Below are 27440 nucleotides of genomic sequence, written 5' to 3'. Positions count from 1 at the left end.
TTCTCCATTAGCTGAAGGGCCTCTGGAGAAAGCCTTTAACAGCTGGTAGCACGCCAGCAGGTGAGCAGTCTCAACTTGCTCAAAGAAAGCTAGGCTGGCCAAGTGACTTTCGCTTGGCCCCGACTTCCAAAATCACCGCACCTTTCGTGCGCACCAGCGGAGGGTCCCCAGCATCTTTTGCTGGTGTTTGGGACCCAGGTGTGACTTCCTTCGCCCCACCGTCCTCCGCGGGGATTGGGCACTCGGCTTCATAGCACTTTGGGCCCGCCCTCCGGAACGTCGTCGCTGGGGCGCGGTTTTCCGCGGTGTGATGGACCAGCCGGAAGCGGAAGTGCTCTCTGGTGCTACTCCCGTGCCTTTCCCGGCGGCCGCAACTCTGGACACCCGAAAACGCGGCATGGAGCACGTGACGGAGGGTGCATGGGAGTCGCTGCAGGTGCCGCTGCATCCTCGGGTGCTGGCAGCACTGCACGAGTTGGGTTTCCCGCACATGACGCCAGTGCAGGTATCAGGCCAGCGGGGACGCGAGGCTGAGCGGTCAGTGCTCGAGTGCAGCCTCGGGGACCAGGGAGGCTCAGACTTGGTAGTGCCAGGCGGGTTCACGGTACCCTCGCCGGAGTCTCACAGCTTCGTGCTTGCTCTAGCTGGGACTTGGGACAGTGGCGCTCAATATATGTCCTTTCCGCCTGCGAAACGATGACAATCGCTTTTTTTTTCTTCTTCTTAGCATTGTGGGGATTAAGTAAATTCAGGTTGGTACCCAGTGACTGTTATGCGGGGAAAGAGAGTCTCCGCGGCTCAGTTTATCAAAAAGCAAGCAAGCATAAACCTTAAACCATTTGTTAAGGACCTGGTATGTACCGGCTGTCATCTAGGCTCTGGGAACTTGCCACTTGTGGTACCTACTCAGGGGCCGCGTTCTCTAGAGCAGGTGTTAGAATACGAACCCCAGGAACGAGGTAATTTAGCTCCAAATCTGGGAGATCCAACACTCTTCTTGCCTCTTGCGTACCTCCATGCATGTAGGAAACGTGCAGACAAGGAGGCACATACACATAAATAAAAATAAGTTAAAAAAAGAAAAAAAAAAAAAAAAACCTCAGTGCTTCCAGGACTTTAGTTCAAAAAAGAGCAATGGGAGTGCCAGGACTTGAATCCAGGACTCCTGACATACTTGTCTCTACAAACAGCTCATGATGTTTTTCTTGGTTGGTTTTTAGACAACAGTTTCACTAAGTTACCCTGGCTAACCTTGAACTCACAGAGATCTGTGTGTCCCTGCCTCCTGAGTGCTGGGATTAAAGACATGTGCCACCACACCTGGCTATAACTTGTCACGTTTAATGCAACCCTTTGTGGTGACTGGTTTACTCAGGCTCCCCTTGGCGTGGGGTCCATGGGGAGTTGAGTCACCCATGGTGTTCCTAGGACCTGGGTCTGTGCCATTTGGTTGTAGGATTATTTAACCATCCTTTGTGATCTCTCCCTGCAGTCTGCCACCATCCCTCTGTTTATGAAAAACAAGGATGTCGCTGCCGAAGCTGTGAGTATCCCATGCAGTACAGCCTGTCCCGCGTTCTCCTAGCCACGTGGGAAGTGAGTCAAAAGCTATGTCCTTTTGCAGGTCACAGGCAGTGGGAAAACCCTGGCTTTCGTCATCCCCATTTTGGAGATTCTTCTGCGAAGGGAGGAGAAGCTAAAGAAGAGCCAGGTGAGGTGGGCTGCCTGGCCGTCCTGGGGGCAGGAGGATTGGGCCTGAGGAGGAGGCTGGGTAAGCTTCAGTCCAGCCAGGTGAGGTGGGCTGCCTGGCTTTCCCGGGGGCAGTAGGATCGGGCCTGAGGAGGAGGCTGGGTAAGCTTCAGTCCAGCCCTGTGTGGTATCTGATGAGACCATTTTTTAATTTATCTGTTTGTTAAACCAAAGTTTCATGTTAAAATGATGATTAATATTTTATTTTTTTTTATGATTTTTTTTTTTTTTTTTTTTTTTTTTTTTGGTTTTTTTCGAGACAGGGTTTCTCTGTGTAGCCTTGGCCATCCTGGACTCACTTTGTAGACCAGGCTAGCCTCGAACTCACAGCGATCCGCCTGCCTCTGCCTCCCGAGTGCTGGGATTAAAGGTGTGCGCCACCACGCCCGGCTTTTTTTTTATGATTAATATTTTATACTGATCCATAATTTTAGTAAAATCAGCTACATAATCCAGATAGCCACACGGAGAGACTAGGATATATTCAATTAACCTATAGCACAATGCTGTGTAATAATTGCTCCATCCTAATCCTGCAAGCTAGTATAATTTCCTCCCACCACTCAGATTTCCCACATTATACTTGCTTTTTACCCATATCCGAGTTCTGGCTCATTCCTCCTGGTGCTTCCTGGTCCTCTCCATGCACGGGCATCCTTCCATCCTTCCAGTCCTTCCTTTTTTTTTCTCCTCCCCTCACTGGACCAGGACGTCCCACTCTATTCTCTTGTTGTTGCTCAGCATTGGCTAGTTGGCTTTTATTGGCAATACTGAGATGTTTACACAAGCTTGAGACAGGAAATACTTGGAATAAACATCACAATGCAATGTCTAGATTGAAACCAGAGAGTTGGGAAGAGAAATCAGCATTTGAATGAACTAGGGTAAACTGTACACAGTCCACAAGTGCGACAACAGTCTAATGACACCGGGGTACTTTCTCCGGCACCTGTGGACATGAGTAGAAATCCCATTTTAGCTTTCATACTGTAAGCTGGAATCCTCTTGAGTGATCTGCTTTGTTGTTTTTTACCCCTTAGCTGAGGACTCAGCCTAGGACCTTGCTTACTAGGCAGGTGCTCTACCATTAAGCTAACCCCTTGTTTTTGTGGCTTTTGTTGGTGATTTTGTTTTTGTTTTGGTTATGATTTTTTTAAGACAGAGTTTCTCTGTGTAGCCATGGCTGTCCTGGAATTTACTCTATAGACCAGGCTGGCCTTGAACTCACAGAGATCCACCTGCCTCTGCCTCTTGAGTGCTGGGATTAAGGGTGTGCGCCACCACACCTGGCAGTGATTTTGATATTAAGATACCCTCAGGTGCGGCCCAGGACATAGGACAGGGGTCTGAATTGATGGCTCGTTGAATACGAGCACTTGTTCTTACAGACAACCTGGATGTGGCTCCCAGAATCTACATGGGGGCCTACAACCTTCTATACCTCTAATTGTAGGGAATCTGGGGTCCTCTTCTGGCCTGTAATACACAGGATGTGTATTCATACTTGGAGACAAAACACTCACGCACATAAATTTAAAAAAAGGAAAGGAAGGCCTCCAGCATTGCTGGGCATAGTGTTGGATGCCGTTTGTCCTGGGAGGCAGAGGCAGGTGAATTTGAAGCCAGCTCTAAGAAATGTGGGAAAATACACAGGCAGAGGGAACTAGAACCAGCCTTGCTAGGGCCACAAAGTGAGTGAAGTGTTTAACTATGGCTGTGGTAAAACTCCATGACCCAGGCAAGCCATAGAAGGGAGGGTTGATTTGGGCTTTTAGTTTTGTGTGGATGAATTCGTGATCATCACAGTTGGCAGCAGGGTGGCATGGGGAGCAAGCTGACACCTCACATCTCATTCTTAAACAGGAAGCAGAGAGCAACCTGGGAATGGTGAGAGTCTAACACTCAAAGCTGCTCCTGCAGGCTTCTTCAGCAAGGCCACACCTCCTGACCCTACCCAAACAGCGCCACCAACTGGGGAAAGTGTGCAAATGCCCGAGACTATTTAAGGCATCTCATTCAAACTACCGTACTCCTGTCTCAATTCTGTTAATAAATAAATGCCCCTGGCCCAGTGCTGATGTGCTGTTTGTCTGGTGTCCCTAAACACACACCATGATGTGCAGGGAAAATACAGGACAGGTGACACTTCCTTCAGGCCTGAGCTGCAGCAGTGCTGGTGGCCATGGGCTCACAGTGAGCTGTGACAGTGACATCAGGCTTTCACGTGTCACTTGTTGATTGTTTTCATATATTCTTATCTTATTTAATTTGTTATGTGTATGGATGTTTTGCCTGCATGTATGTCTGTGCGCCACATGTGTGCCTGGTGCCCATAGAGGCCGGAAGAGGCCATCAGATTCTCTGAGGCTGGAGTTGCAGATGGCGTGACGGCCATGTGGGTGGTGGGAACTGACCCTTCGGAGAGGTGGCCAGTGCCACTGCTGAGCCGCCCCTGCGGCCCTATTGATTATTTTTTAATTTTTATCATGTTCATAGTAGACAAGTGCTCAACCACTGAGCTGCCCGTAATAGCTCTTGATTTGGTAACTGTGCCCTGAGACTCGTGTGAGGAGGGAGGGTGCCGGGCCAATGTGATCCACCCTGGGGCCCGCGTGCTGCTGACCCTGCGGTTCCCCGTGTGGACAGGTAGGAGCCATCGTTGTCACCCCCACTCGGGAGCTGGCCATTCAGATTGATGAGGTTCTGGCGCACTTCACAAAGCACTTCCCGCAGTTCAGGTGATTGGATGGAGAGCCCTTGAAGTGGCGCTTGCGGCGGTGGGTGCCGGGGATCCCTGTCGGCCTGGCTTATTTTTCCTGACTTGCTCCAAGTCCCGTTTCTTGTTTCAGCCAGATTTTGTGGATTGGAGGCCGGAACCCTGGAGAAGATGTAGAGAGGTTCAAGCAGCACGGGTGAGTCTGAGTACCGCCTCCTGTCCCTGTGCTCATAGGCAGTGCCCTCGGGGACACCGGAGGGCATTTTCTCCCTGCCCACCTCCCGGTTCCCTTGGCCCTGTGGACACTTGATGGGCTCAGGTTACCTTGGGGGCAGGGCAGGCGTGCAGACAACCTAGCTGTAAACACCTGGTGCCCTTGGTGCTCATCTTTTGCTGAGTCTTGTCTGGCAGGACTGGCTCCTGCCGCTCGGTCGGGAGTATTTCAGAGGGTAGCCTGCCTATGCAAATACATGTTATAGGCAGCCACTTTGCAGGGACACATCTCCCCTCAGCCTGCTGGTCTAGCTCCCTCCCCTCCCGCCTGCCCCCCTCCCCCCTCCTTTCCACTCCCCTCTCTTCTCTTCCCTCTCCTCCCGTTCTTTTCTCCTCTTTCCCCTCTGTCTCTCCCCCTCCCTCCTTTCCTGGTTCTTGTATCTGGGACTTGAACCCTGGCCCTCATGTGTACTAGCCAAGTGCTCTGCCACTGAGCTCCCCTTGCCCCTGGCTACTTCCCTCCTACAGATGTGTTCCCTGATGTGGTGTGCAGCTTCCGGTCGGAGGTTGGCCTGAGTTGGGTGGCCCAGGTGGTGCCTTGTTGCGTTTCTCTGCTGTTGTAGACAGATGGCAGAGGTAGTACACAGTAGGAATCAAGGGTGTGGCAGTGTGCCGACGGCGTGCTTACTGACACAGGTGGCCAGCGAGGCTTGTGGCTGGAGCTCGCCCACTCTGCACCCCATTCTCTCTCCTGCTCTTGCTGCTCCCACCCTGCAGCCGTCATTCCCTCTCCCTGGGATTTAGGTGGGTTTGCAGGCTGGTGACTTGGTATTTTGGTACTTGTCATCCATGTTTCTGAGATCCAGAGCACACTGGCAAATGGGAACTTTCTTTCCAAAGCGGGAACATCATTGTGGCAACCCCAGGCCGTCTGGAGGACATGTTTCGGAGGAAGGCTGAGGGTCTGGACCTGGCCAGCTGTGTGAAGAGCTTGGATGTCCTGGTGCTGGATGAGGCAGACAGACTTCTCGATATGGGCTTTGAGGCCAGGTACTAGAATGTGGGGTGCCCTGGGACTTCCGCATTGCCTCACACCTGAGGGTGGTTGTTATCGTTTGCATTAGCGTGTCAAACCGTAGGTGGCTTGACCCTTCAGGATCTGTAACAGTTTAATTCCAGTTCTTTTTCCACTTGCCTCTGCCTCCTGAGTGCTGGGATTAAAGGCATGCGTTACCACGCCCAGCCAGGTCTTTTATTTGTATAGAGTTTGAGTTAAAGTGTCATTTTGTTGCCTGGGCTAGCATTGACCTCAGGAGTACAGATACAGGCCACCGTGCCTGGCTAGTTCAGGTGTTTCTGTTTTTTTGGTTTTCTGAAATTATGTTTTTCTTCACGTTTTCTTTGATCTGGGCAAGTTGTTCAATAAACAGCCTTTTGGGTATGATTCATATATGTAGCTTGTCATTTAGTTCATGTGGATTATTATAGGCTTATGTTAGAGAGTTGTAACATAGGTGTAAAAAAGGTATAAAAAAGGAACGGGAATTATAATGCTTTTATCTATCAGTGATGTCACCCTTAAATATCATTTTTTTTAAGATTTATTTATTTATTATTATATATACAGTGCTCTACTTTCGTATGCACCTGCAGGCCAGAAGAGGGCATCAGATCACACTATAGATGGTTGTGAACCACCATGTGGTTGCTAGGAATTGAACTCAGGACCTCTGGGAGAGCAGACAATGCTCTTAACCTCTGAGCCATCTCTCCAGCCCGACCCTTAAATATCTTGATGGCTTCTCCCAATGCCTTTTTCTCATGGAGCTGATTTTTCCAGCGCTACAAGCCCAGGGCTCTCCCACATGTGTGGCCATTACTGAATGCTATCCCTAGCCATCTGGTCTTTTAATATTGGATTTGTTTTGTGCCCAGGCTATTCTAGAACTTAACTACATAGCCTAGCTTGGCTTTGGACTCAGCAGTTATCTTGCCTTGGCCTCCCTCCCTCTGCACCCAGCTCCTGCTCTTTTTAATGCATGTGCATATGTGTGTGTGCACTCGTTTGCAGCATAAATACAATCCTGGACTTTCTGCCAAAGCAGAGGAGAACAGGCCTTTTCTCAGCCACACAGACACAGGAAGTGGAGAATCTGGTGCGAGCAGGCCTCCGGAACCCTGTCCGAATCTCTGTAAAGGAAAAGGGTGTGGCAGCCAGCAGCACCCAGAAGACCCCATCCCGCCTGGAGAACCACTACATGGTGAGCACAGGGCTTGTGAGCGCCCGTTCTCAGGCTGCTGGGCCTGATGGCGCACCTGTACCTGCGCAGCCGTCCCACTGGAGCACACATAAATGCATGTTACACAGGATGCCCTCAAGTTCCTGTCCTGAGTGGGTCTTGGCTTTGTCCCTCATAGACTGTTTATGGTGGGCCGTGGTAGCACCTCGGCCCTTGGATAGTGAACTAACCCACACCTGTTCGGGGTGTGAAGAGCCAGTAAACATGTTCCATACCGAGATGGCCGCTGTGTCAGTTACCTAGAGGACTATTAGAAATGTCTGAGCACAAGAACCTCTGGGTTTGTTTGTTGGTTGGTTGGTTTGGTTTGGTTTTTTGAGACAGGGTTTCTCTGTGTAGCCTTGACTGTCCTAGACTTGCTTTGTAGACCAGGCTGGCCTCAAACTCACAGAGATCTACCTGGCTCTGCCTCCCAAGTGCTGGGATTAAAGGTGTGTGCCACCATGCCCAGCAAGAACTTCTTTTACATTTAAAAATATTCTATATATGTTTGCCTATATTGTGTGTGTGTGTGTGTGTGTGCGCATATAGGTATCTGTGTACCATGTGCATACCTGGTGCCTACAAAGACCAGCCAAGTGTATCTGATGATCCCCTGGATCCTGCAGTTACAGATGGTTGTAAGCTACAATGTGACTGCAGGGAAGTGAACCTGGGTCCTCTGGAAGAGCAGCAAGTGCTCTTAACCACTGAGCCATCTCTCCAGCCCATAATAATCTTTAAAAAGTTAATTTTTGACTGGGCATGGTGGTTCACACCTTTATTCACTGAAACCAGAAGGCTCTTCTCTGTGAGTCGGAGGCCATCCTGGTCTATGTAGCAAGTTCCAGGCCAATCAGGGCTTCATAGAGAGTCCAAGTCTCAAAGAGTTTTGATTTGTTTTATTATTTTGTTTGTTTTGAGATAGGCTGGCATCTAAACCCCACTATGTATCTGAGGTGGCCTTGAGTTCCTTATCCTCTGTCTCGTACATCCTGGGATGATAGACTTGACTACCATGCCCACAAGACAGACTTCTAACCTTCAGTGTTAGTTTGGTTAAAATCCAGGGAAAGTGTCACACGACTGAATGTTTCCGGGTAGGGCCTGAACAGAGCACTTCACTGTTAGGGGGATGAAACCTGTGTCCCCGAACCCCTTGGGGTCATCACATACTCATTTCTCTGCTTGCCTTGGGTGGCGCTTCCGAATCTGGCTCCAGATTCCAGCTTGGAGGTAATGATGTTGTCGGTTTCTCTCTGGCCCACTGACACCTGGGACAGACTTGCCCCCGCAGCTGGCCTTGGCTTGGCTGGCTGCGGGGTCTTGGGACCAATTGCCTTAGACCGCAGTGCTCCCCAGTTACATAATTTAAACTGAACACTGGCGGCGGCATGTGATCAAGCTTCTCTGAGCCAGGTTGGCTGACGGATGTCTGTCCTGTTCCCTGAGCTGGGCAGACTGATAGATGACATCTCCAAAGTCTGTCTTGCTCTGGAGGAGTGAGATTCCACAGAGCTTCAGGGCGGGGCCAGTGGAATGGCTCTGTGGGTGAACAATTTGATTTCAAGGTGGGGTACAACATGGCAGACTCAGAGCTGACCCATGCAAGCTACCCACCAACCTCTGTGCAGGTATACCCTCCAAATAAGTCAGCATAATGAAACAGACAAAGGCCGCGCTGGGTGTGCTATTGCACACCTGTAATCCTAGTCCTTGGGGAGGAGGCACGAGGACCTGGAGTCCAGGCCACTGTTTGCTACAAGAGTTTGAGACCACCAGGCAGTGGTGGCACACGCCTTTAATTCCAGCACTCAGGAGGTAGAGGCAGGTAGATCTCTGTAAGGTGAAGGCCAGCCTGGTCTACAAAGTGAGTCCAGGACAGCCAAGGCTACACAGAGAAACCCTGCCTCGAAAAACAAAAAACAAAAAAAATTTTAAAAAGGAAAGAAAAAAGAGTTTGAGACCAGTTTGGGCTGTGTGAGAACTTGTCTCCAGATAGGAGTCTAGGAGGTGGGAAGTAAACAGCTATGGGGATTACTTCATTTTTCAAATCTCTGATTTTTTCCCCCATGTAGATATGTAAGGCAGATGAGAAATTCAACCAGCTGGTCCATTTTCTTCGGAGCCATCAGCAGGAAAAGCACCTGGTCTTCTTCAGGTAGTCCCCAGGCTGCAGCTGGGAGGGCGGGCCCAGGGCGCAGGGGAGGTGCTCAGCTGTGTGAGACTGAGGCCTGGAGCCTCCACTGCTCACCCTGTGTTCTGCGGCTCACACCGCAGCCATCCCAAGGCAGCAGTCCCGCTTTCGCTGTATGGGCTCAGCGATGTCACGGGTGATGTTTCTGCACCTGTCTCTACCGTGCCTTTCTTCTTGAGCCCTCCTGGAGCTTCCAGGTGACCACTCTCTGTATGGCCTTGTCACATCTACACTGAGGCGGAGAGGGCAAGAGCCGCTCCTGTCATTCAGACTGCTCTTCCGGGCTGATGGCTGCTCTGAGAAGCAGGTCACATACATGCTGGAAGCAGCTTGCTCGCTTAGAGTGCTTGTCCTGTTGTCACAGGCAAGAAGATAGGAACATGGGCCTTTTTTGGTGGGCTTGAGTTTGTTTGTTTGTTTTATTTTAGGCAGGGATTCATTGTAGCCCAGGCTAGCCTGGAACCTGCTATGTAGACCAGGATGGTCTCAGACTTGGAGACCCACATGTTTCTGCTGGGATGAAGGGTGTATGCCAGCACTTCCAGGTGGCTTGGCTTTTTCCTCTCTCCCTCCAGCTAATTTGTTTTGACTTTTTTGTTCATTTGTTTATTTGGTTTTTGAAGACAGGATCTCTGTGTAGCCTTGGCTGTCCTGAACTTGCTTTGTAGACCAGACTGGCCTTGAACTCAAATGATCCGCCTGCCTCTGCCTCCCGAGTGCTGGGATTAAAGGCGTGCGCCACCACACCTGTTTTGACTTTTGTACAAAAGGGTTTGTGTACAAAGAAATGAATCCAAGTGGGTGCCACGCTTGACTACTGCTGTAATCCTGTCGCTCAGGAGGCTGAGCAGAAAGTTAGGAGGTTCAAAGGCCAACTGGCCCTATAGCAACGTTCTCTCACAGAAGATAGCAGGTGCACATGACACAACAGTGAAGGCTTTGCAAGGCGTCATCCTTGTAGGGCGGATGGACATGTGCTCATGTCTTCTGTCACACTCATTAGTTTGCTCAGATGCTGTCTGAGACCACTGACATCCGAGCCTGTCAGATTGCTTTAAGAGCTGGTTGTGACTCAGTGGTGTATAAAACACCAACCACTTCGCTGTGACCTCTTGTGACTTGTGGTGGCAGTGAAGAACCTGCTAGTGGCCTCAGCTCAAGTAGAGGTGCTCAAAGAGCCCCAAGCTCAACAGGCGCTGTGCAGCCTGGTGTCCTGGAGGAGGCTGGGTGGCCGCTGGTGTGTGTGTCAGGCCTCTTTCTGGGTGTGCCACTTGCTTGTGCTGCAGAAGGATGCCCATCTTCTCAGAGCCAAAGGGCAAAGCTGAGTGTGGAGGCTCAAGAGGCTGAGGCAGGAGGCAGAGCAGTCTGAGGCTAGCCTGGACTATATTGTTCAAGTCCAGCCTTTACTCCCAGCACTTGGGAGGCAGAGGCAGGCGGATCGCTGTGTCCTGGCCGTGCCTCATGAGCTGTCTCCACGGGTCCTGTCTTATTTTGGATGACCCTGCTGTACCCTGCTTTTGTCTGTGGCTAACTCGGTCCTGAGTCGCAGATTCCTGGGAGAGAGAACTTGCTCAGTCAAGTGGTACTATCGGCTGAGCCTTTGGGAATGGTGCTGATGTGAGACCGTGGAGTGTGAAGTCCTCCACAGGAAGAGTGTGGGGAAGTCTGCAGACTGCTTTCTGTCTAAGCTGCTGTCATATTTGTTCTGATGGCATCATTGCGGAAGTAGATCCTGCTTGCTCAGCACCCCTGCTTTTCTTTTAAATTTATTTTTTGCCTGTATAAGGGTGCCAGGTCCCCTGGAACTGGAGTTATAAGCAGTTGTGAGCTGCCATGTGTGTGCTGGGAGTTGAACCCAGGTCCTCTGGAAGAGCAGCCAGTGGCATCTCTCCAGCCCCTGCTGGCCAGTTCTAGACAGCAGGCCTGTTGGCAAGTCTGTACTCACTGTCCCGAGAGGGCCTGACTGCATCCACCCGGCTGCATCCTTCCCCAGCTTCAGGACCAGGCAGCCAGTGACTGAGTGCTTTCTCTCCCCTGCACAGCACGTGTGCGTGTGTGGAATACTATGGAAAGGCCCTGGAGTCTCTGCTGAAGAAAGTGAAGATCCTGTGCATCCATGGCAAGATGAAGTACAAACGCAATAAGATCTTCATGGAGTTTCGCAAGCTGCAGAGGTGAGTCAGGTGGTTGTCCTTGGCGGTGGCGGCTGGCCAGTCACCTCACTCCTCAGCTCTAGCACTCACCCACTCTCTGCACCCTCTGCCCTCCTGCAGCAGCAGAGTGTCCACTTACCACATCTTTTTTTGTATGTGTGGTTTGTTTTTGGTTTTCGAGACAGGGTTTCTCTGTGTAGCCTTGGCTGTTCTGGACTCACTCTGTAGACCAGGTTGGCCTTGAACTCACAGCGATCCGCCTGCCTCTGCCTCCCGAGTGCTGGGATTACAGGCGTGTGCCATGACACCTTGCTCAGTTACTACATCTTTGAAAGCATTCAGAGCGTGGTTTGGACCCATGTACCGAGCCGGAGTCACTGCTTAGTTACTATGTTTCCCTGCTCCATCACAGGCCTGTGTAGCTAGCATGTCTGTTCACTGCTGTGTCTCCTAGAGCCTGGCACAGTAGAGATTTATCAGATTACTTGTTCCTGGGTAAACAAGAACAAACACAGTCTTTTAGCCTTGGAACAAATCCTCCTGTAGGCTGTAGGGTACTGGCTATGCAGAGAGAACTTGAGGCATCTGTTTTTCCTAAGAATTGCATGGCTGCAAGGGCACAGCGACACCCTGCTGTTGTCCCCAAGTCATTGAGTGAAGATGGTTCTTGTTTTCTAGTGGCTGCTGAGGCTGGCTCTCTATAGTTTCATTTCTTGAGTAGAAATACATGAATTTAAAAAATGAAGCTGGGCGTGGTAGTGCACGCCTTTAATCCCAGCACTCAGGAGGCAGAGGCAGGTGGATCTCTGAATTCGAGGCCAGCCTGGTCTGGTCTACACAGTGAGTCCAGGACAGCCAGGACTACACAGAAACCCCCTGTCTTGAAAAAAAAAAATTAAAGCCAGATGTGACAGTGTATGAGTGTAACTCCAGCACTTGGAAAGTTGAGACCGAAATGCAAGTTCAAGGGTGCACTCCGACTAGAGAGGGTGCCAGAGGACTTCGTCTCAAAATCAGGAAAAGGTCTAAGTGCAGCCCTGGTACAAGCTAGAAAGAACCCTTGTGTTATCTCCCCCACTTCTCTGTGCGTGTGTGTGATATACACTGCGAAGCAGGAGCGTCTGTGTGTAGGTGCATGCCTGTGAGTGCAGGTGCTCTCGGAGCCCAGCAGAGGACAGCAGATCCTCCAGAGCTGGAGTTACTGGTGGTTGTGAGCTGCCTGTCATGGGTGCTGTCATCTGAAAGAGCAGTGTGTACCCTCAGCTGCCGAGCCATCTCTCCAGCCTCCTCCACCCCCCCGCCCCCCCCCCCCGCTTTTGTTGGCAGTTTATAAAGTCTAGGAAGGTCGCAGGAGGAAGAAAAAAAGAAATCAAAATATTACACTAAAAAATACAGCTCTCTCTGTCAGGAACTGCAGAGCCCTGTACTGCTGTCACTGGGGTAGGTGCACTGCAGGTGACAGAGAAGGGCTGGCCTTGCTCACAGTGCTGCTTTCTCATTCCTAGTGGGATCCTGGTGTGCACTGACGTGATGGCCCGGGGCATCGATATTCCCGAAGTCAACTGGGTTTTGCAGTACGACCCTCCCAGCAATGCCAGGTGTGCAGGGTGTTTGTTGGTCCTGTGTCCTGGAATTGGGCTGAGCACGATGAACACTCAGTGACATTTCAGATATTTTAATATAACTGGGTTTTTGTTTGCTTTGAGACAAGAGTCTCACGTAGCCAGAGATGATCCTGAACTTGTGATGGACCTGCCTTCACCTCTTGGGGTGGTGGTGGTGGTGGTGGTGGTGTGGTTACAGGCATGCACTGCACATCAGGCTTAAAGTTTTGAAATCCAGCCCTCTACCAGCTGGATTAAACTGCAGAAGAAGGCAAATGGCCGAAAGCTTTTGATATGTTCACTGTGGTGTGTTGTAGCAGTCCCTTTCAGACAGATGTGGTACCTCCCTCTTGTAATCTGTTTCATGAGGCCGAGTTTAGGATGGTATTCATGAGTTTAGTAACCTGGGCTGCTGAGGTGAGTTGCTGTCTGCAAAGGGTGTGTGGAGAGGGAGAAATGAGAAGAAAACTCTACTACTCAAAGTTCATGCAGAACTGCAAATTACAGAATTTTTTTTAACTTTTTTTTGTTTTGTTTTGTTTTTGTTTTTTGAGACAGGGTTTCTCTGTGTAGCCTTGGCCATCCTGGACTCACTTTGTAGACCAGGCTGGCCTTGAACTCACAGCGATCCGCTTGCCTCTGCCTCCCGAGTGCTGGGATTAAAGGCGTGCGCCACTACGTCCGGCTCAACTTTTTTTTTTTTTTAAGAAATCTTTATTATTTATACACTATTCTGCCTGTGTGTGTTTGCCTGCCCGCCAGAAGAGGGAACCAGATCTCATTATACATGGTTATGAACCACCATGTGGTTGCTGGGAACTGAACTCAGGACCTTTGGTAGAATAGCCACTGCTCTTAACCTCTAAGCCATCTCTCCAGCACCCCAGAATTTTTTTTTCCTCCTGAAATAGGGTTTCTCTGTAGATCAGGTTAGCCCCTGACTCATTAAGATCCGCCTGCCTCGGCCTCCGGAGTGCTGGGATCAAAGGTGTGCACCACCACCACCTGGCTAAATACCAGAATATAGAAAAAAGCAGCAGAGTACACTTAAGAAAACTACGTATCTCCATCAAAGTGAGTGGACACTCCTCACATTCTTATTTATTTTTGGCTTTTTTATTTCTTTTTAAATGTATGTGAGTATCAGATCTTGGAGTAATAGACATTGTGAGTGGCTACTGAGATTTGAGCCAAGGTTCTCTGGAAGAGCAGTCAGTGCTTTAACCACTGAACCATATTTCTAGCCCCTTATTTTTAGTTTTTCAAGACAGGGTTTCTCTGTGTAGCCCAGGCTGTCCTGCAACTCCCTGTATAGGCCTCTGCCTCATAAGTGCTAGGACTAAAGGTATGCGCCACCACACCTGGTTTTCCTCACACACTTCTGAGTGCCAAAGTTCCATTCAAATTCCCAGGGATGCCTTTTTGACATCTGCCATTCCAGGGCACTTTCTCTTGATGTCTTTCATTGTTTCTCCCTTTCCCGTCATCCCTGCTGTGTGACCTGAGGAAGCCCAGCTTTGGTCGGTGTCCTCAGAACCACCAGACTGTCCCTCAGAGTCATGTCTAGGATGCTTCTTTGCATCTCTTCTGTGCTCATCAGCTGGTGATCCAGTAGGCCCTGAGCTGTGTGGCCTGTGCCTCTGTGCAGTGCTGTGTAGTGCAGCAGCTGCTGGCTGAAGCCAGGCGATGCCCACTGCCACCCCTGGGGTACCGCCCCACCCTGTTCCCCCAGCGCTTTCGTGCATCGCTGTGGACGCACAGCCCGCATCGGCCACGGTGGCAGTGCTCTGGTGTTCCTGCTACCCATGGAGGAGGCATACATCAACTTCCTGGCCATCAACCAGAAAGTAAGCTGGCCTGGTAGCTGCTGGTCAGAAACTGAGGGAGGGAGGGGCTGCAGACTCACCTAGGCTGGCTGGGGTGGCATCAGCCAGCAGCATATCTTGGGAACACCACCTATTGCTGCCCTTACTCAGTAGGACTGTTATGTCCTTGGGCTGGATTTGGGCCCTGGCTCTTAGTGCACTGTGCTTTCTATCCTTGGTTTATTAGATCTAGGGGACACTGAGATGGAGGGACTACAGGGATGGTGAGATCTAGGGGACACTGAGGTGGAGGGACTACAGGGATGGTGAGGTGTTGGTCTCGTTTAGTGTCCCCTGCAGGAGATGAGCCTCCAGAGAAACACAGCAGATCTTTTGCCGAAGCTCCGGGCCATGGCCCTGGCTGACAGAGCAGTGTTCGAGAAGGGCATGAAAGCCTTTGTGTCCTTTGTGCAGGCCTACGCAAAGCACGAGTGCAGCCTCATCTTCAGGCTGAAGGGTGAGCCAGCCAGCACGCCGTCTTCTCTAACGTGTTCCTTTCTTTTTTCTTTCTTTTCTTTTCTTTTTTTTCAGACAGGGTCTTTTCTGTAGCCCTGGCTGGTCTCTGCTATGTAGACCAGGCTGGCCTCAAACTCAGAGAGTTCCTTACCTCTGCCTACCAAGAGCTGGGATTAAAGCTGGGTACCACTATGCCTGGCATAATCATGTTCCTTCTGAATTGAGGCTTTGGTGTCAGGGTTGTGTTGTCTCAGTGAAACATGTGGCATGCTAGTAGTATACTAAACCTTCCAAGAAATCCTAAAAAAAGGAAAAAAAGAAAAAGTCCTGAGTAGGTGCAAAATAAACTGCCATTTCCACCTTTGAAAAAAATGTTGCTTAAAAAAATTCTAATTAAAGTGAATTTAGTACTTTTAAAAAAAATCTTCCCAAGCCAGGACTTCTCTGTGTAGCCTTGGCTGTCCTGGATTTTTATATCAGGCTGGCCTCGAACTCACAGATCCACCTGCCTCTGCCTCCCTGAGGCCTGCACCACCACTACCCGGCTTATTACATCATTTAGTTAGGAGGCATAGTTGAGAACTCCTGCGCCCTGACTGGTGTCTTTCAGTGCTGACCGATTCCTTATCTACTAGATCTTGACTTTGCTGGGCTTGCTCGCGGCTTTGCCTTGCTAAGGATGCCCAGGATGCCAGAACTGCGGGGGAAGCAGTTTCCAGACTTTGTGCCTGTGGACATCGACACTGACACGATTCCATTTAAAGATAAAATTAGAGAAAAACAGAGGCAGAAACTTTTGGAGCAGAAAAGAAAAGAGAGAACAGAAAATGAAGGGAGAAGGAAATTCATCAAAAATAAAGCTTGGTCAAAGCAGAAAGCGAAAAAGGAAAGGAAGAAGAAGATGAGTGCGAAAAGGAAAAGGGATGAGGTAAAGTGTGACCTTTACTCCCTGGCTCCCCCTCCTGGCCGCGCACTGGGAAAGCACCTAATGTGCATGAGAACAGCAAGGTGGGCGGAGCTGTGTAGACACCTGTGTTAGCATTCTCCCATGGTTGGGGCTGTTAGCTGACCCCGCCGCTCTCTAGAGCCTCGGCTGACAGGCATGTGTTGTTTCTTTGGCACTCAGGGCTCTGATGTTGATGACGAGGACATGGAGGAACTCCTCAATGATACGAGGCTCTTGAAAAAATTTAAAAAAGGTAAAATCACAGAGGAAGAATTTGAGAAGGGGTTGTTGACAAGTGCCAAGAGAACAGTTCAGCTGACAGACTCAGGGGTCTCGGACTCGGAAGAAGACAGTTGACCTCAGAACCTCAGGTGGAGGCCACCTCACAGCTGGCCCCGTACTCCTCTTCCTGGAAGACTGTCTGTCCGGACTGGGAGAAACCAAAGGATGGCACACTCATGAGCGCCACATCCCTAGAGTCTCACAGAAGTGTGTTTAGGTTTTTGAGTGTAAATAACATGCCAGTATTAATTTTGATTAATTGTGCTTTTTCTGGGGTGGTTTTTGTGCTTTATTACAGACTAAAAATGTGTGTGTGTGTGTGTGTGTGTGTATATATATACACACATTTTTTAAAAAAATTCTTTCTTAAAAAAGATAATGAAGTACACTTGATTTTGGGCCGTGTATAATTTAAGTCTTATTCCGTCACTTGACCTTCCCTTGCTTCCTCCCACACCACATGTAGCACTTTTTGCAGCCCTGCCAAGCAGAGCACCCACAGAGGCAAAGGGAGTAAACTATACAGTCCAGGAGGTGCTCATCCTGATCCTCCTCCTGGGGTCACAGGCTGGTGCCACCACACCCAGACTGGGGCTGGGAACATTTTAGAGTGGATTGTGGTGGTGTTTTATTGGCAAACCTCTGAAAGCCATGGCAGGATTCCTATCCCGAGAATGTGCTATTTCTGGTGTTCTGGCCAACCATGCTTGCACTGTTTCTGGCCGGTCTCTCCTTGTACTGAAACAATACCGTATCCAAATTGTTCATAGAATTTATTTGAAAAGATCCTGATTTCTTCCCAAATGGGACCTGATCATGTTCAAAATAAATAGGGTTTCTTCTCTTTGTAGCCCCTGGCTGTCCTGCAACTCACTCTGCACACCAGGCTGGCCTCGATCTCAGAGAGCTCCACCTGCATCTGCCTCCCAAGCGCTGGTGTGTGCCTCAAGTTTAGATTTTTTGTAAGCAGTGCCATGTGAATGGCTCCTGCATTGGTATGCTTCCTGTCTGGCTTGATCCCGCTGAGGGGCTGGAGCCCTGAGGGCCAGATGCACTCAGCAAGCGTGTCCTGTCTTGTGAGGTACCCGCGCTGTGTGAAGATTGTCTGTATTATTCAACTGTTAATTCTCCGAGAGCTGGGTACTGGTTGGAGTTTCCTGTTGTCATTTTTATGGCTCATAGCTGAAGTACGAACGGAGGCTAGAACTTCTGGGCAGAGACAAGGACTCTGGTAGAAGAATTGAGGGGCTAGTGGGATTTGCCAACAAGACAGGGAAAGTACCCGGACAGAGAGAGAGAGAGAGGTAACGAGCTAGCTCATGGTGGGTTACGGACAAGAACATCAGGTTAATTAAGTTAGCCGAGCTAGCTGGTAGGTAGCCTAAGCTATAGAAAGAATGAGTAAGTCTGTGTCACTATTCATCTGCTGGCAGGTCCAAGAAAGTCCAGCAATATGTGTCCTCAGCAGCTGCCACTGCATCCCGTTCACTGATGCAGAGCAGCCTGGAGAGCAGGATGAGGAGCGGTCCCTGCTTGTGTGCCGTCTTTCCTCAGCTTTGCAGCCAGTTGTCTAACTTGTACTTCTGGGACAGTGAGTTTCTGAAAACCATAAGGATGCTTCCGCTTGGTTCTAGAACTGGGAACAGGCTTCAGGTGTGACAGATAAAAGGATCCTTGAGGACTTCGAATGTGAACCCTTAGCATACAGACTGGAAAGTCTGATGTAGTTTGTCCTCTGCTGGCTGGAGTGCAGAGCTGCTCACCTTGCACAGCCACACACACACACACACAAACGCACGCGCCAGGCAGGACGGGGCTGCTCACAGGTACAGCTTGATGAGCTCATCGCTTACAGCAGATGGCGTCAGTACACCGAGGTCCGTAAACAGCAGGGTGATCAAGGATGGGGAGGTGTAGTCGACCCATGGGTGTTCCTCTTTGAGGTCCTGCCCAGTCTGCAAAGACTTGAGAGTGTCTGCCTTGTACTGAGGAGAGAAGAACTCGTATTAGTTGGCTTGGCCTCCTATCCAGGTTCTGCACTGCTGAAGTCCTGGCTTGAGCAGTAAGTGAGCTCTCAGGTCAGGAAACTGCTGTGCAGCAGGATGGCAGGGACAACGTCCCAGCCCACAGACAGGCGAGCGAGCAAGGGAGCAAGAGGCCACAATGAAGTGCCTGGCCAAGGTCACATGGTTTGTAAAAGCAGAGGCAGGAGTGAAGACAACAGTTGATTCCAAGGCTGGGTTGCCACCAGCTGCTTCTCCCAGCAGAGATTTTGCCCATAAGTGCGCCCAGGTCCGACCACCAGTGTCTTTGTATCCTGACACTGGAGGAAATGGCAATTTTCTGGAACGTTACTGTTTGAGGGTAGCATAACAGACCTTACTAAATATGTAAAGCTTACCTTGAACTTATCTGGGACATCTTGCTGGTTGAGCGGGAACATCCTCACAAACTTGAAGCTTTCTGCTACCACGTAGAAGGGCTTGTTCTGGGCTTTGGCACACACAGCCATCTGGTTGGTCCCGATCTGAGAAGTCAGGGAAAATGGAAGATGAGCTCGCAGGGCTCACGGAAGCAGAAGCAGCGTGCCTGCGGTTCGGCACGGCAATCCAGGGCGTGCTCGCTCCCTTAGACAGAGGTTTACTTTATGTATATGAGTGCTCTGTCCATGTACGCCTGCAGGCCAGAAGAGGGCATCAGATCTCATTATAGACGGCTGTGTCTCAAACTACAGATCCAAACAAAAGCATCTACTGTATATACATGTAAATGACACAAAATGCAAAGGTCAGCCTCCAAAGAGGAAATCTGCCAGTCTAGCTTATGCTGCAGGGGCTGCTGGGAACAGTGCGACACAACCTACCTTGTTAATAATCCCTCCATTCTCAACCACTCCTTCGGCACCAACTATGACAAGATCCACCTTCTCCATGATATAGCTGAGGAAATGGAAAAAGGAAAAGCTTTCTGTCCGGGCTTTTCTTGTCTCCAGTTAATGTCTGATGATGGCAAGTGCCTCCACTGCTGCCTTTCTCAGAAGGGCTTTTGCGATACACAGTTGCCCTGGCACTGTTACCAGTTACCTTGTCACGGGCATTCAAACTTGAGACATAGTCTTAGTATGTAGCCTTGGTTGGCCTGGTATTCACTGTGTAAGTCAGGCTGGCCTGGAATTCAGAGATTTGCCTGCCTCTGCCTCCCAGTACAGGGCTAATAGGTGTCACAGTTTTTATTTATTTATTTTTATTTTATGTGCATTGTATGTTGGGGCTGGAGAGATGGCTCGGTGGTTAAGATCACTGCCTGCTCTTCCAAAGGACCCGGGTTCAATTCCCAGCACCCACATGGCAGCTCACAACTGTCTTTGACTCCAAGATATGATACCCTCACACCAGCATTGTATGTCTATGGGTGTTAGATTTTGGAGTTACAGACAGTTGTGAACTGCCATGTGGGTGCTGGGAATTGAACCTGGGTCCTCTGGAAGAACAGTCAGTGCTCCCAACTGCTGAGCCATCTCTCCAGCCCAACACAGTTTAGTTTTTGTTGTTTTTGTTTTTTTGAGACAGGGTCTCTGTGTAGCTTGGCTGTCTTGGACTCACTTAGTAGACCAGGCTGGCCTTGAACTCACATCAATTCGCATGTCTCTGCCTCCCGAGTGCTAGGATTAAAGGTGTGCACTACCATGCCTGGCTCACAGTTTACTTTTTAATAAAGTAAGACCTGCTGAAGAGGCTTGTGGCACATGCCTTTAATCCTAGCACTCGGGAAGCAGAGGCAGGTGAATTGATGTGAGTTTGAGGCCAGCCTGATCTACAAAGCAAATCCAGGACAGCCAGGATTATACCAACCCCCCGCCCCCAAAAAAAGAACTGCTGAAGATGCTTATCTTACAAACCTCTAACCACCTATTTTTTTTGTAAAGATTTATTTATTATTATATATAGTGTTTTCCTGCATGTATACCTGCATACCAAAAGAGGGCACCAGATCCCATTATAGATGGTTGTGAGCCATCATGTGGTTGCTGAGAATTGAACTCAGGACCTTAGGAAGTGGAGGCAGTGCTCTTAACCTCTGAGCCATCTCTCCAGGCTCCCCCAACCACCTTCTTTATGAGCTTTTGTTCCAAGGGACTACTGTTCTTTAGCGATAAATAGTGATGACCCATCTGGGACAAAGCTCCCAGCGTGTCATGGAACAGCCATGTCTGAGGACAGATACGCTGACTACATAACTGCTGACCATAGCTTGACCTTTGCCTTTTACTCTGAAAACATGAGCTGCTCATGCCAGCAACCCATGGTACTCTGAGGGAGGACAGTGAGTTCCGGCCAGTCTGGGCTACAAGGACCTGTCCCAGAAACAAGACCCTGTAAACTAATGTGCAGGAACACAGGTCCACCGCCAAGCTTGTAGTCTGTGTCCTACACTCTCAAGACCTTTGTGATAACCCTGCTGCTGCAGGGCGGGTGACTACTCTAAGGGAGAGATGCTACCCAGATTTTTTTTAAAAAAGATTTATTTATTATGTATACAGTATTCTGCCTGTGTGTACACCTGCAGGCCAGAAGAGGACACCAGATCTCATTACAGATGGCTGTGAGCCACCATGTGGTTGCTGGGAATTGAACTCAGGACCTTTGGAAGAGCAGCCAGTGCTCTACCCAGGCAGATTTTATGGACAGGATTCAAACTCTAATTAGGAAACCCGGCATGGAGTCAGCAGTGCAGGTGCAGAGGAAGAGCCATACTCACCCAACAGCAGCATCCAGCACCACAGTGACGGGGACGTTGAGGTGGCAGAGGGCTTTGGCCATTTTCTTACTGGAGGTGACATGAAAACATTAGATAAAGCCCAAGGAGGCCCCACAGTGACGCATGATGAACTTGACTTAGACAGAGATGTCCTGTCACCTCCGTAGCTTAAGGGGCAGATCCTGACTCGGGACCAGGGAAATGAGAACCAAAAGTTTTTAATTTTTTTTAAACAGTTAGTTGTTTTGTTTTGTTCCCTTGGCTTTTTTTTTTTTTTTGAGACAGGGTTTCTCTGTGTAGCCTTGGCTGTCCTGGACTTTGTATACCAGGCTGTCCTTGAACTCACAGCGATCTGCCTGCCTCTGCCTCCCGTGTGCTGGGGTTAACGGCTACATTTAGTCGTTTTTAATTTTATGTGAATAGGTGCTTTGCCTGCGTGTACATCTGTGTACTGTGTGCATGGCCTGGTGCCTGCGGAGGCTTGAAGAGGGCACTGAATCACCTGAAAATTACAGATAGCTGTAAGCCACCATTTGGCTGCGAGGAATTGAACCCAGATCTTTCCAGCTTCAAAAACTGAGGAGTAGTTTTATTTTTTCAAGACAAGCTTTGTCTACGTAGCCCTGGCTGCCCCGGAACTCACTCCATAGACCAGGCTGGCCTTGAACTCAGACATCTGCCTGCTTCTACCTCCGAAATGCTCCGTTAAAGGCATGCACCACCATCGCCAAACAAGAACTGAGGTTTTTTTTTTTTTTAAACTATAGATCTGGGGGCTTGAGAGATGGCCAAATGGTTAAGAGCATTGACTGCTCTTCCAAAGGTCCTGAGCTGAACTCCTAGCACCTAGTGGCCTAGCACCCAGTGGCTCACAACTGTCTGTAACTCCAGTTCCAGGGAATCTGACATCTTTACACAGATATACATACAGGCAAAACACCAATGCACATAAAATAAACAAACCTTTTAGGACAGCCAAGACAACACAGAAGAAACGCTGTCTCCAAAAATCAACAAAACCCAAAACCTACAGAGTTGGAGAAGAGCTTCAGAGTGCCTGACTAGCATGTGCAAAGCAGCATCCAGTTCCCAGCACTACAGAGAAAACAAAAGCGACACTCTTAAGGAGTCTGGGAACCAGGACACTTGTCACCCACCATCCTGCTACTCTGATGTAACTACTGAAAGAAAAACCCTGAAAACTGAAAACGACACAGGCTGTGCTGGGCTCCTTCAAACCCACAGTGACTTCCCTCCCAGGGTAGGGGACAGTCATGGATGTGTCCAAGGTAAGGCTGACTCACTGGCCGGTGGTGAGATACTTGCCCGGACAAATCAGGCTGAGACTCCGTGATATACACACTGAACCGTTTCTTGGCTGCCACGGCTTCTTCCAGGACCCTCAGGACGACTCTGGAGTAGGCATGGGTCAAAATTCTCTGTGGAACAAAAAAACCCCTCCATCAGTGAGAGGGACAAGTCGCCAGCCAGCCATTGTCACCCTGCCTGCTGACTCATGCTCAGCAGATGAAGCTCCAGCATGCTACAGAGCACTGAGGATGGGAAGAGGACTCTGACAGTACACTAAGCAGTTCCACAGTTCTGCTTAAGAAAGAGGCATGGATCTCCCCAGCAGAGCCCAAGGGCACAGAAGCCAGGATATCTGGAGACCTGGGAGACTTCACGAGTTGGCTTCCCTGGGGATGAGACATAGCTTGCACACTTGGCCTGTCAGGAAAGGTAGGTCATACAATGACCCGATGAGGTGACCGGCAGTAGAAGGCCAAGGGGAACTGAGCCCTGGGTGCCTGTTCTGTCATATGCTCCACCTGTTGCAGTTCCACCTAATTTCTCTGGAAGGGGTAAAAATCTAGTGACTAGATACAAACTAAGCTAACAAGTTTTTCAACAGTGGGGTAAATAGAGCCATCTGTGGTATGGACAGTGACTTGTGGACTCATGGCCTGTGCACTAAGAATGCAGAGGACTAATAAGGTGAGGTGGTGGACATGGCTCTCAGAACTGCCCACTAGAATCTCGGGTGCTCAGGCCTCAGCTTGGACCTGAGGAGTCTGCATTTAACAAGGCCCCGGTTTCTCCCATAGCTTCAAGATCCAGCAGCTCTGCTTTTAACTGAGCTGCAGGGTTAGGAGCCAGCTGCTGTGAGCGGTGAGGGTGAGAAAGCCACACCACAGCCACACCATGGGACGGGGAAAGGAGGAGGATGACCTTGCCTCTAATCGGCCCAGGTCTGTGACCCCACCATTTACATGACCGCCGTGTAGTTAACTGCCTACGAGAGAGGTGGGAAGCGCAGTAAAGCTGAAGGCAAGATCTACGAGCAGGACGCCAGTAAATACAGGCATGGTCTGTGCAGCCAAGGTGGCGGAGGCCGTGCTAGTGGCAGAGGAAGCATGAACGCTCCATCACCTGGTGGAGGGGACAGGCTGTAGGCTGGCTGAACCAGCCAGTTCCCACTTAACTAGGGACAGGTTGTAGCTGTAAAAAGGACTGCTCCACCCAGTGCCGACGCTGGCTCAGTGATGCTTGGCAGTCGCTATGGTAACAGCTGGTCTGGGCAGACTCACTTCAGGTTAGAGAACTAAGAACCCAATCATAAAAATCCCTAGAAGAGGTCAAGTGGCTTAATGGGTAAAGGTGCTTGTCACCAAGCCACACCATGGCTTCCTGTACGGTACAAAGAACCAAGTCTGACCTCCACATGCTCACTGTGGTCCCCAGGCATGGCCACACAGACACATAATAAAACACAAATGTGAGTAAAGCAGCTGCCTAAGAGGCTATGGATGTCGTTCAGTGGTAGGGCGTGTCTGGCCTGATGAGGCCCTTGCTTTCATCTCCAGCTCCGTGAAAAAGACAAGTGCTTATTACATCAAGACCAATGTATGCTGGCCCCATGTTCTCCTCCCAGGTCACAATGATAGGTCTCTAGTGACTGTGTTTACAGAACGCTGACTACACACAGCATCTCACTGGCCCTTCACTCGCCCAGCCGGGGAGCTGCTGGCAGTAGGTGACAGAGCCAGGCCCTCTGGCCCAGCAGTGTGACTCAAAGCCCTGATTCTAGCAGTGCACAAGAGGAGCCTACTCACCGCCCCGTCTTTGATAAAAGTGTGGCACAGATTGGCGATTTTGTTCCTCGACAGGGATATTCTCCTGAGGAAAAGCTCTCCTCTCTCAATCATGATCTTCTTACATTTGGAGTAATCCTGAGAAGGAAAGAGCAGAAGGCAGGCGGGAAGGCAGTGCCTGTAAAGCTAACAGCGTCTGCAGGCAAACAGACGGGGAGGGCTCTGCAGGGAGGGCGGTGCTTACAGAGTACTCCAGGGAGGTGAGGCTGATGAAGCGAAGGAAGAGCTCCCCGCCAGAGGACACGGCCACCGAGGAGTCCACACCACACAGGGTTTCTATGGCATTGGTGAGGTTCGCTCTCAGGCCCTGGATCGTCTCTCCTGCAACGACCAAGTGAGGACTGTGAGGTTCGTTCAGTGTCACGGCCCTTGCTGGTTTGCAGTTCGTCATTTTTTTTTTTTTTAAGCTTTTATTTATTTTGTATACAATGTTTTGTCTGCATGTACACCTGCAAGCCAGAAGAAGGCACAAGATGTCATTATAGATGCTTGTGAACCACCATGCGGTTGCTGGGAATTGAACTCAGGACCTTTGGAACACCAGGCAGTGCTCTTAACCTCTGAGCCATCTCTCCAGCCCCAGTTCGTCCACTCTGTCAGAGACTACTGGCTGCATCTCTGTGCCAGCCACTGGGAGATGCTCTGTTCTCATGGAGCAGCAGACAAGCACGGAGAAAAACAGAGGAGTTACGACTGTAACAGGGACAGGAAGAGGCAGGACAATGAACAAGGTCCAGCTACCTTACAGGGCTGGCCTTTTGGATTACAGGCCATTTAAACCGAGACTTGAATTAGAAAGGACCCAGACCCATGGAGATCCGTGAGGACAGCTTCTGTGAGATGTCAGTGACACAAAGGCTCAAGGTGGGGCTGGGCGTGGTGGCTCACGCCTTTAATCCCAGCACTCGGGAGGCAGAGGCAGGCGGATCGCTGTGAGTTCAAGGCCAGCCTGGTCTACAAAGCGAGTCCAGGACAGCCAAGGCTACACAGAGAAACCCTGTCTCGAAAAACCAAAAAAAAAAAAAAAAAAAAAAGGCTCAAGGTGGGGACACACTTGGTATGAAAAACAAGTAAGGCCAATGTGATGGCTCAATGGACGAAAACACTTTGAGGTGCAAGCCTGGTGACCTAAGTAAAAAGGAACCAACTCCTGAAGCTGTCCTCTAGCAGCCAGAGGCTCACTGTGGCGTGTGCATACCCAAACTCATGCATACACTAATAATAAAATAGAAATTAATAATCAAAGAGGCCAGCAGGGCCAGGCTGATGCATTTGTAGTAAGCAACAGCATGGCAGGTTAGCGGTGGCGGATGAGATCTGTGAGGTAGTGCAGAGTCCGACGCATGGGAAGACATGCAAGGCTGTGTTAGAGAAACCGTGCTCTTGGCCACTCCGTGAGAAGGGAGAAGCACCATCATTAGTTTGTATGTACAAGAGATCACATTATACCCAAATTTTTAAGACTTAGAATACTCATTTGGCAGATCCCAATGAATAATAATAATAATACCAGCATTTATTCTGGAACATTCTCTATAGCATCTGCACAGAATCTAGGACAAGCTAGGAGCTTGGTTACTCATCTATAAAGCTAAATAATTGCTGTAATTTATGCCTTTTGGCTAAGGCTGTATTGTTGACGCTTGAGTCCAGGTATGTGTGGTAGGTGGAAGGGAAGGCTTTAGGTGGTCACTTGAGGGCTCCTTCCAGGCTGACAGGCCTGTCACAGACACAGAGGCTGGGCCTGAGACTGTAGGCACCTCTGCATATCTCCCTGCCCACCTTCCTAAAAGTCATCTGAAGAGACTTTCCTATGGCCCAGATGGTTCATACCTTTATCTCTCTTCAAGTACTCCAGCAAAGTCTGGATGGCAGCCACCGCGGAGGCCATGTTAGGGTCTCCTTTCACCTGAGACTTAAAGTATTCAATTATCTCTAGAAAGAGAAGACCAAACAAACAAATAAAAAATGGGTCATCACACCAACTTAGCAAGATGAGGCCAGAGAGCTTGGTAACAACTGCTGACCTTCAGAATAAGAAGCAAATGAGGCCCGGGCATGGTGGTGCATGTCTTTAATCCCAGCACTCGGGAGGCAGAGGCAGGCGGATCACTGTGAGTTCAAGGCCAGCCTGGCCTACAAAGCGAGTCCAGGACGGCCAAGGCTACACAGAGAGACCCTGTCTCGAAAGACAAAAACAAAACAACGAAAAAGAAGCAAATGCATTTTAAAAAGCAGCTTTCAAAGTTAAAGGGAACAGCACTACAGACAATACCTCCTTACGGGTTGGCAGGAACACACCTCTTTCATATTTTAAAAAAGCTATTGGTGGGCAAAGCATAGAATTTAGGGGCTGAGACCAGGGGCTAGTGGTCTGGAGAATCCTCTTATCCAGTTTGTCAATTCCACCTGCAGCCTTTTGAGTAATCTATGCCAATAAGCTAAGTCATGTGCCCAAAATAAATGTATATATGTACCCAGTTCACTCATTTAAAATATTTTGCTCCAGCCGGGTGTGGTGACATACTCCTTTAATCCTAGCACTAGGGAGGCAGAGGCAGGCGGATCTCTGTGAGTTCCAGGCCAGCCTGGTCTACAAAGAAGAGTCTAGGACAGTCAGGGCTGTTACACAGAGAAACTCTGTCTCGAAAAACCAACCAACCAACCAACCAACAAACGTTCTGATAACCATAAAGGACGAGCAAACCAAAAATGCCTTTAAGGAGGGGCAAGGCGTCTTCCTACTGCGCACCGGGGACCGCCGGGCTTCGGGGGCCAGCACATTGCCTCCGAGAGCCAGCTTTTCGGGTCGTAAAGGGCTTAAGCCACTTTGCGAGAATCCGAGGGGCCCAGACCAAAGATGCAAGGGCAGTGATAGAAGGAAGCGGCTCGCGGCCGGACAACGTGTCCCGGGGCTCAGGCTGCCCGCGCGAGGCTGGGGACCCATGTATCCATGACGCCCCGGCCACACACTCACCATGGTTCTCCATGGCTTCCTAGCGACTGGCCCAGCAAACCACGGGCTGACAGTGGGTCGCACGTCTCATGCATCACTTCCGTCGCCGCGCGG

At 49.9% G+C, this 27440-nt stretch overlaps 2 protein-coding genes across 3 annotated transcripts; one reads left to right on the top strand and one right to left on the bottom strand.

Annotated features, from left to right (window-relative positions):
* The first annotated feature begins 329 nt into the window (after positions 1 to 329).
* Ddx55 (DEAD-box helicase 55) lies at positions 330 to 16591 on the top strand. Of its 2 annotated transcripts, none has more exons than XM_051161449.1 (14): positions 330 to 505; positions 1493 to 1543; positions 1625 to 1711; positions 4396 to 4487; positions 4599 to 4661; positions 5579 to 5728; positions 6750 to 6939; positions 9036 to 9118; positions 11197 to 11328; positions 12813 to 12905; positions 14644 to 14758; positions 15065 to 15233; positions 15868 to 16160; positions 16359 to 16591. In XM_051161449.1, the coding sequence occupies exons 1-14, from the start codon at positions 398 to 400 to the stop codon at positions 16533 to 16535; spliced, it is 1803 nt and encodes a 600-aa protein (XP_051017406.1). In that variant the 5' UTR covers positions 330 to 397; the 3' UTR covers positions 16536 to 16591. The 2 variants fall into 2 exon arrangements, with proteins under 2 accessions (XP_051017406.1, XP_051017407.1); XM_051161450.1 differs by lacking the exon at positions 330 to 505 and adding an exon at positions 731 to 752.
* Positions 16592 to 18268: 1677 nt separating this feature from the next.
* Positions 18269 to 27430, bottom strand: Eif2b1 (eukaryotic translation initiation factor 2B subunit alpha). The gene is made up of 9 exons (XM_051161448.1): positions 27348 to 27430; positions 26204 to 26305; positions 24555 to 24691; positions 24332 to 24448; positions 22541 to 22657; positions 21219 to 21283; positions 19324 to 19399; positions 18862 to 18987; positions 18269 to 18445 (listed from the first exon to the last, which is right to left on the bottom strand). The coding sequence occupies exons 1-9, from the start codon at positions 27358 to 27360 to the stop codon at positions 18281 to 18283; spliced, it is 918 nt and encodes a 305-aa protein (XP_051017405.1). The 5' UTR covers positions 27361 to 27430; the 3' UTR covers positions 18269 to 18280.
* Between the last annotated feature and the right edge of the window lie 10 nt (positions 27431 to 27440).

This window comes from Acomys russatus, chromosome 19 (assembly GCF_903995435.1).
Source record: "Acomys russatus chromosome 19, mAcoRus1.1, whole genome shotgun sequence".
NCBI classification, from domain to species: domain Eukaryota; kingdom Metazoa; phylum Chordata; class Mammalia; order Rodentia; family Muridae; genus Acomys; species Acomys russatus.
Note: the sequence above shows the minus strand (reverse complement) of the source record. Positions and strands in the feature narration are given on the sequence as shown.

Excerpts from the sequence above, each read along its gene's own strand:
- Ddx55 (XM_051161449.1), top strand. The coding sequence starts at position 398 with ATGGAGCACGTGACGGAGGGTGCATGGGAGTCGCTGCAGGTGCCGCTG. Across the intron at positions 12,906-14,643 it reads GACCCTCCCAGCAATGCCAG|CGCTTTCGTGCATCGCTGTG; the intron begins GTGTGCAGGGTG and ends CTGTTCCCCCAG. Across the intron at positions 16,161-16,358 it reads CGAAAAGGAAAAGGGATGAG|GGCTCTGATGTTGATGACGA; the intron begins GTAAAGTGTGAC and ends TTTGGCACTCAG.
- Eif2b1 (XM_051161448.1), bottom strand. Across the intron at positions 24,449-24,554 it reads TCACCTCCCTGGAGTACTCT|GATTACTCCAAATGTAAGAA; the intron begins GTAAGCACCGCC and ends TTTCCTTCTCAG. Across the intron at positions 18,988-19,323 it reads ATGGAGGGATTATTAACAAG|ATCGGGACCAACCAGATGGC; the intron begins GTAGGTTGTGTC and ends CTGACTTCTCAG.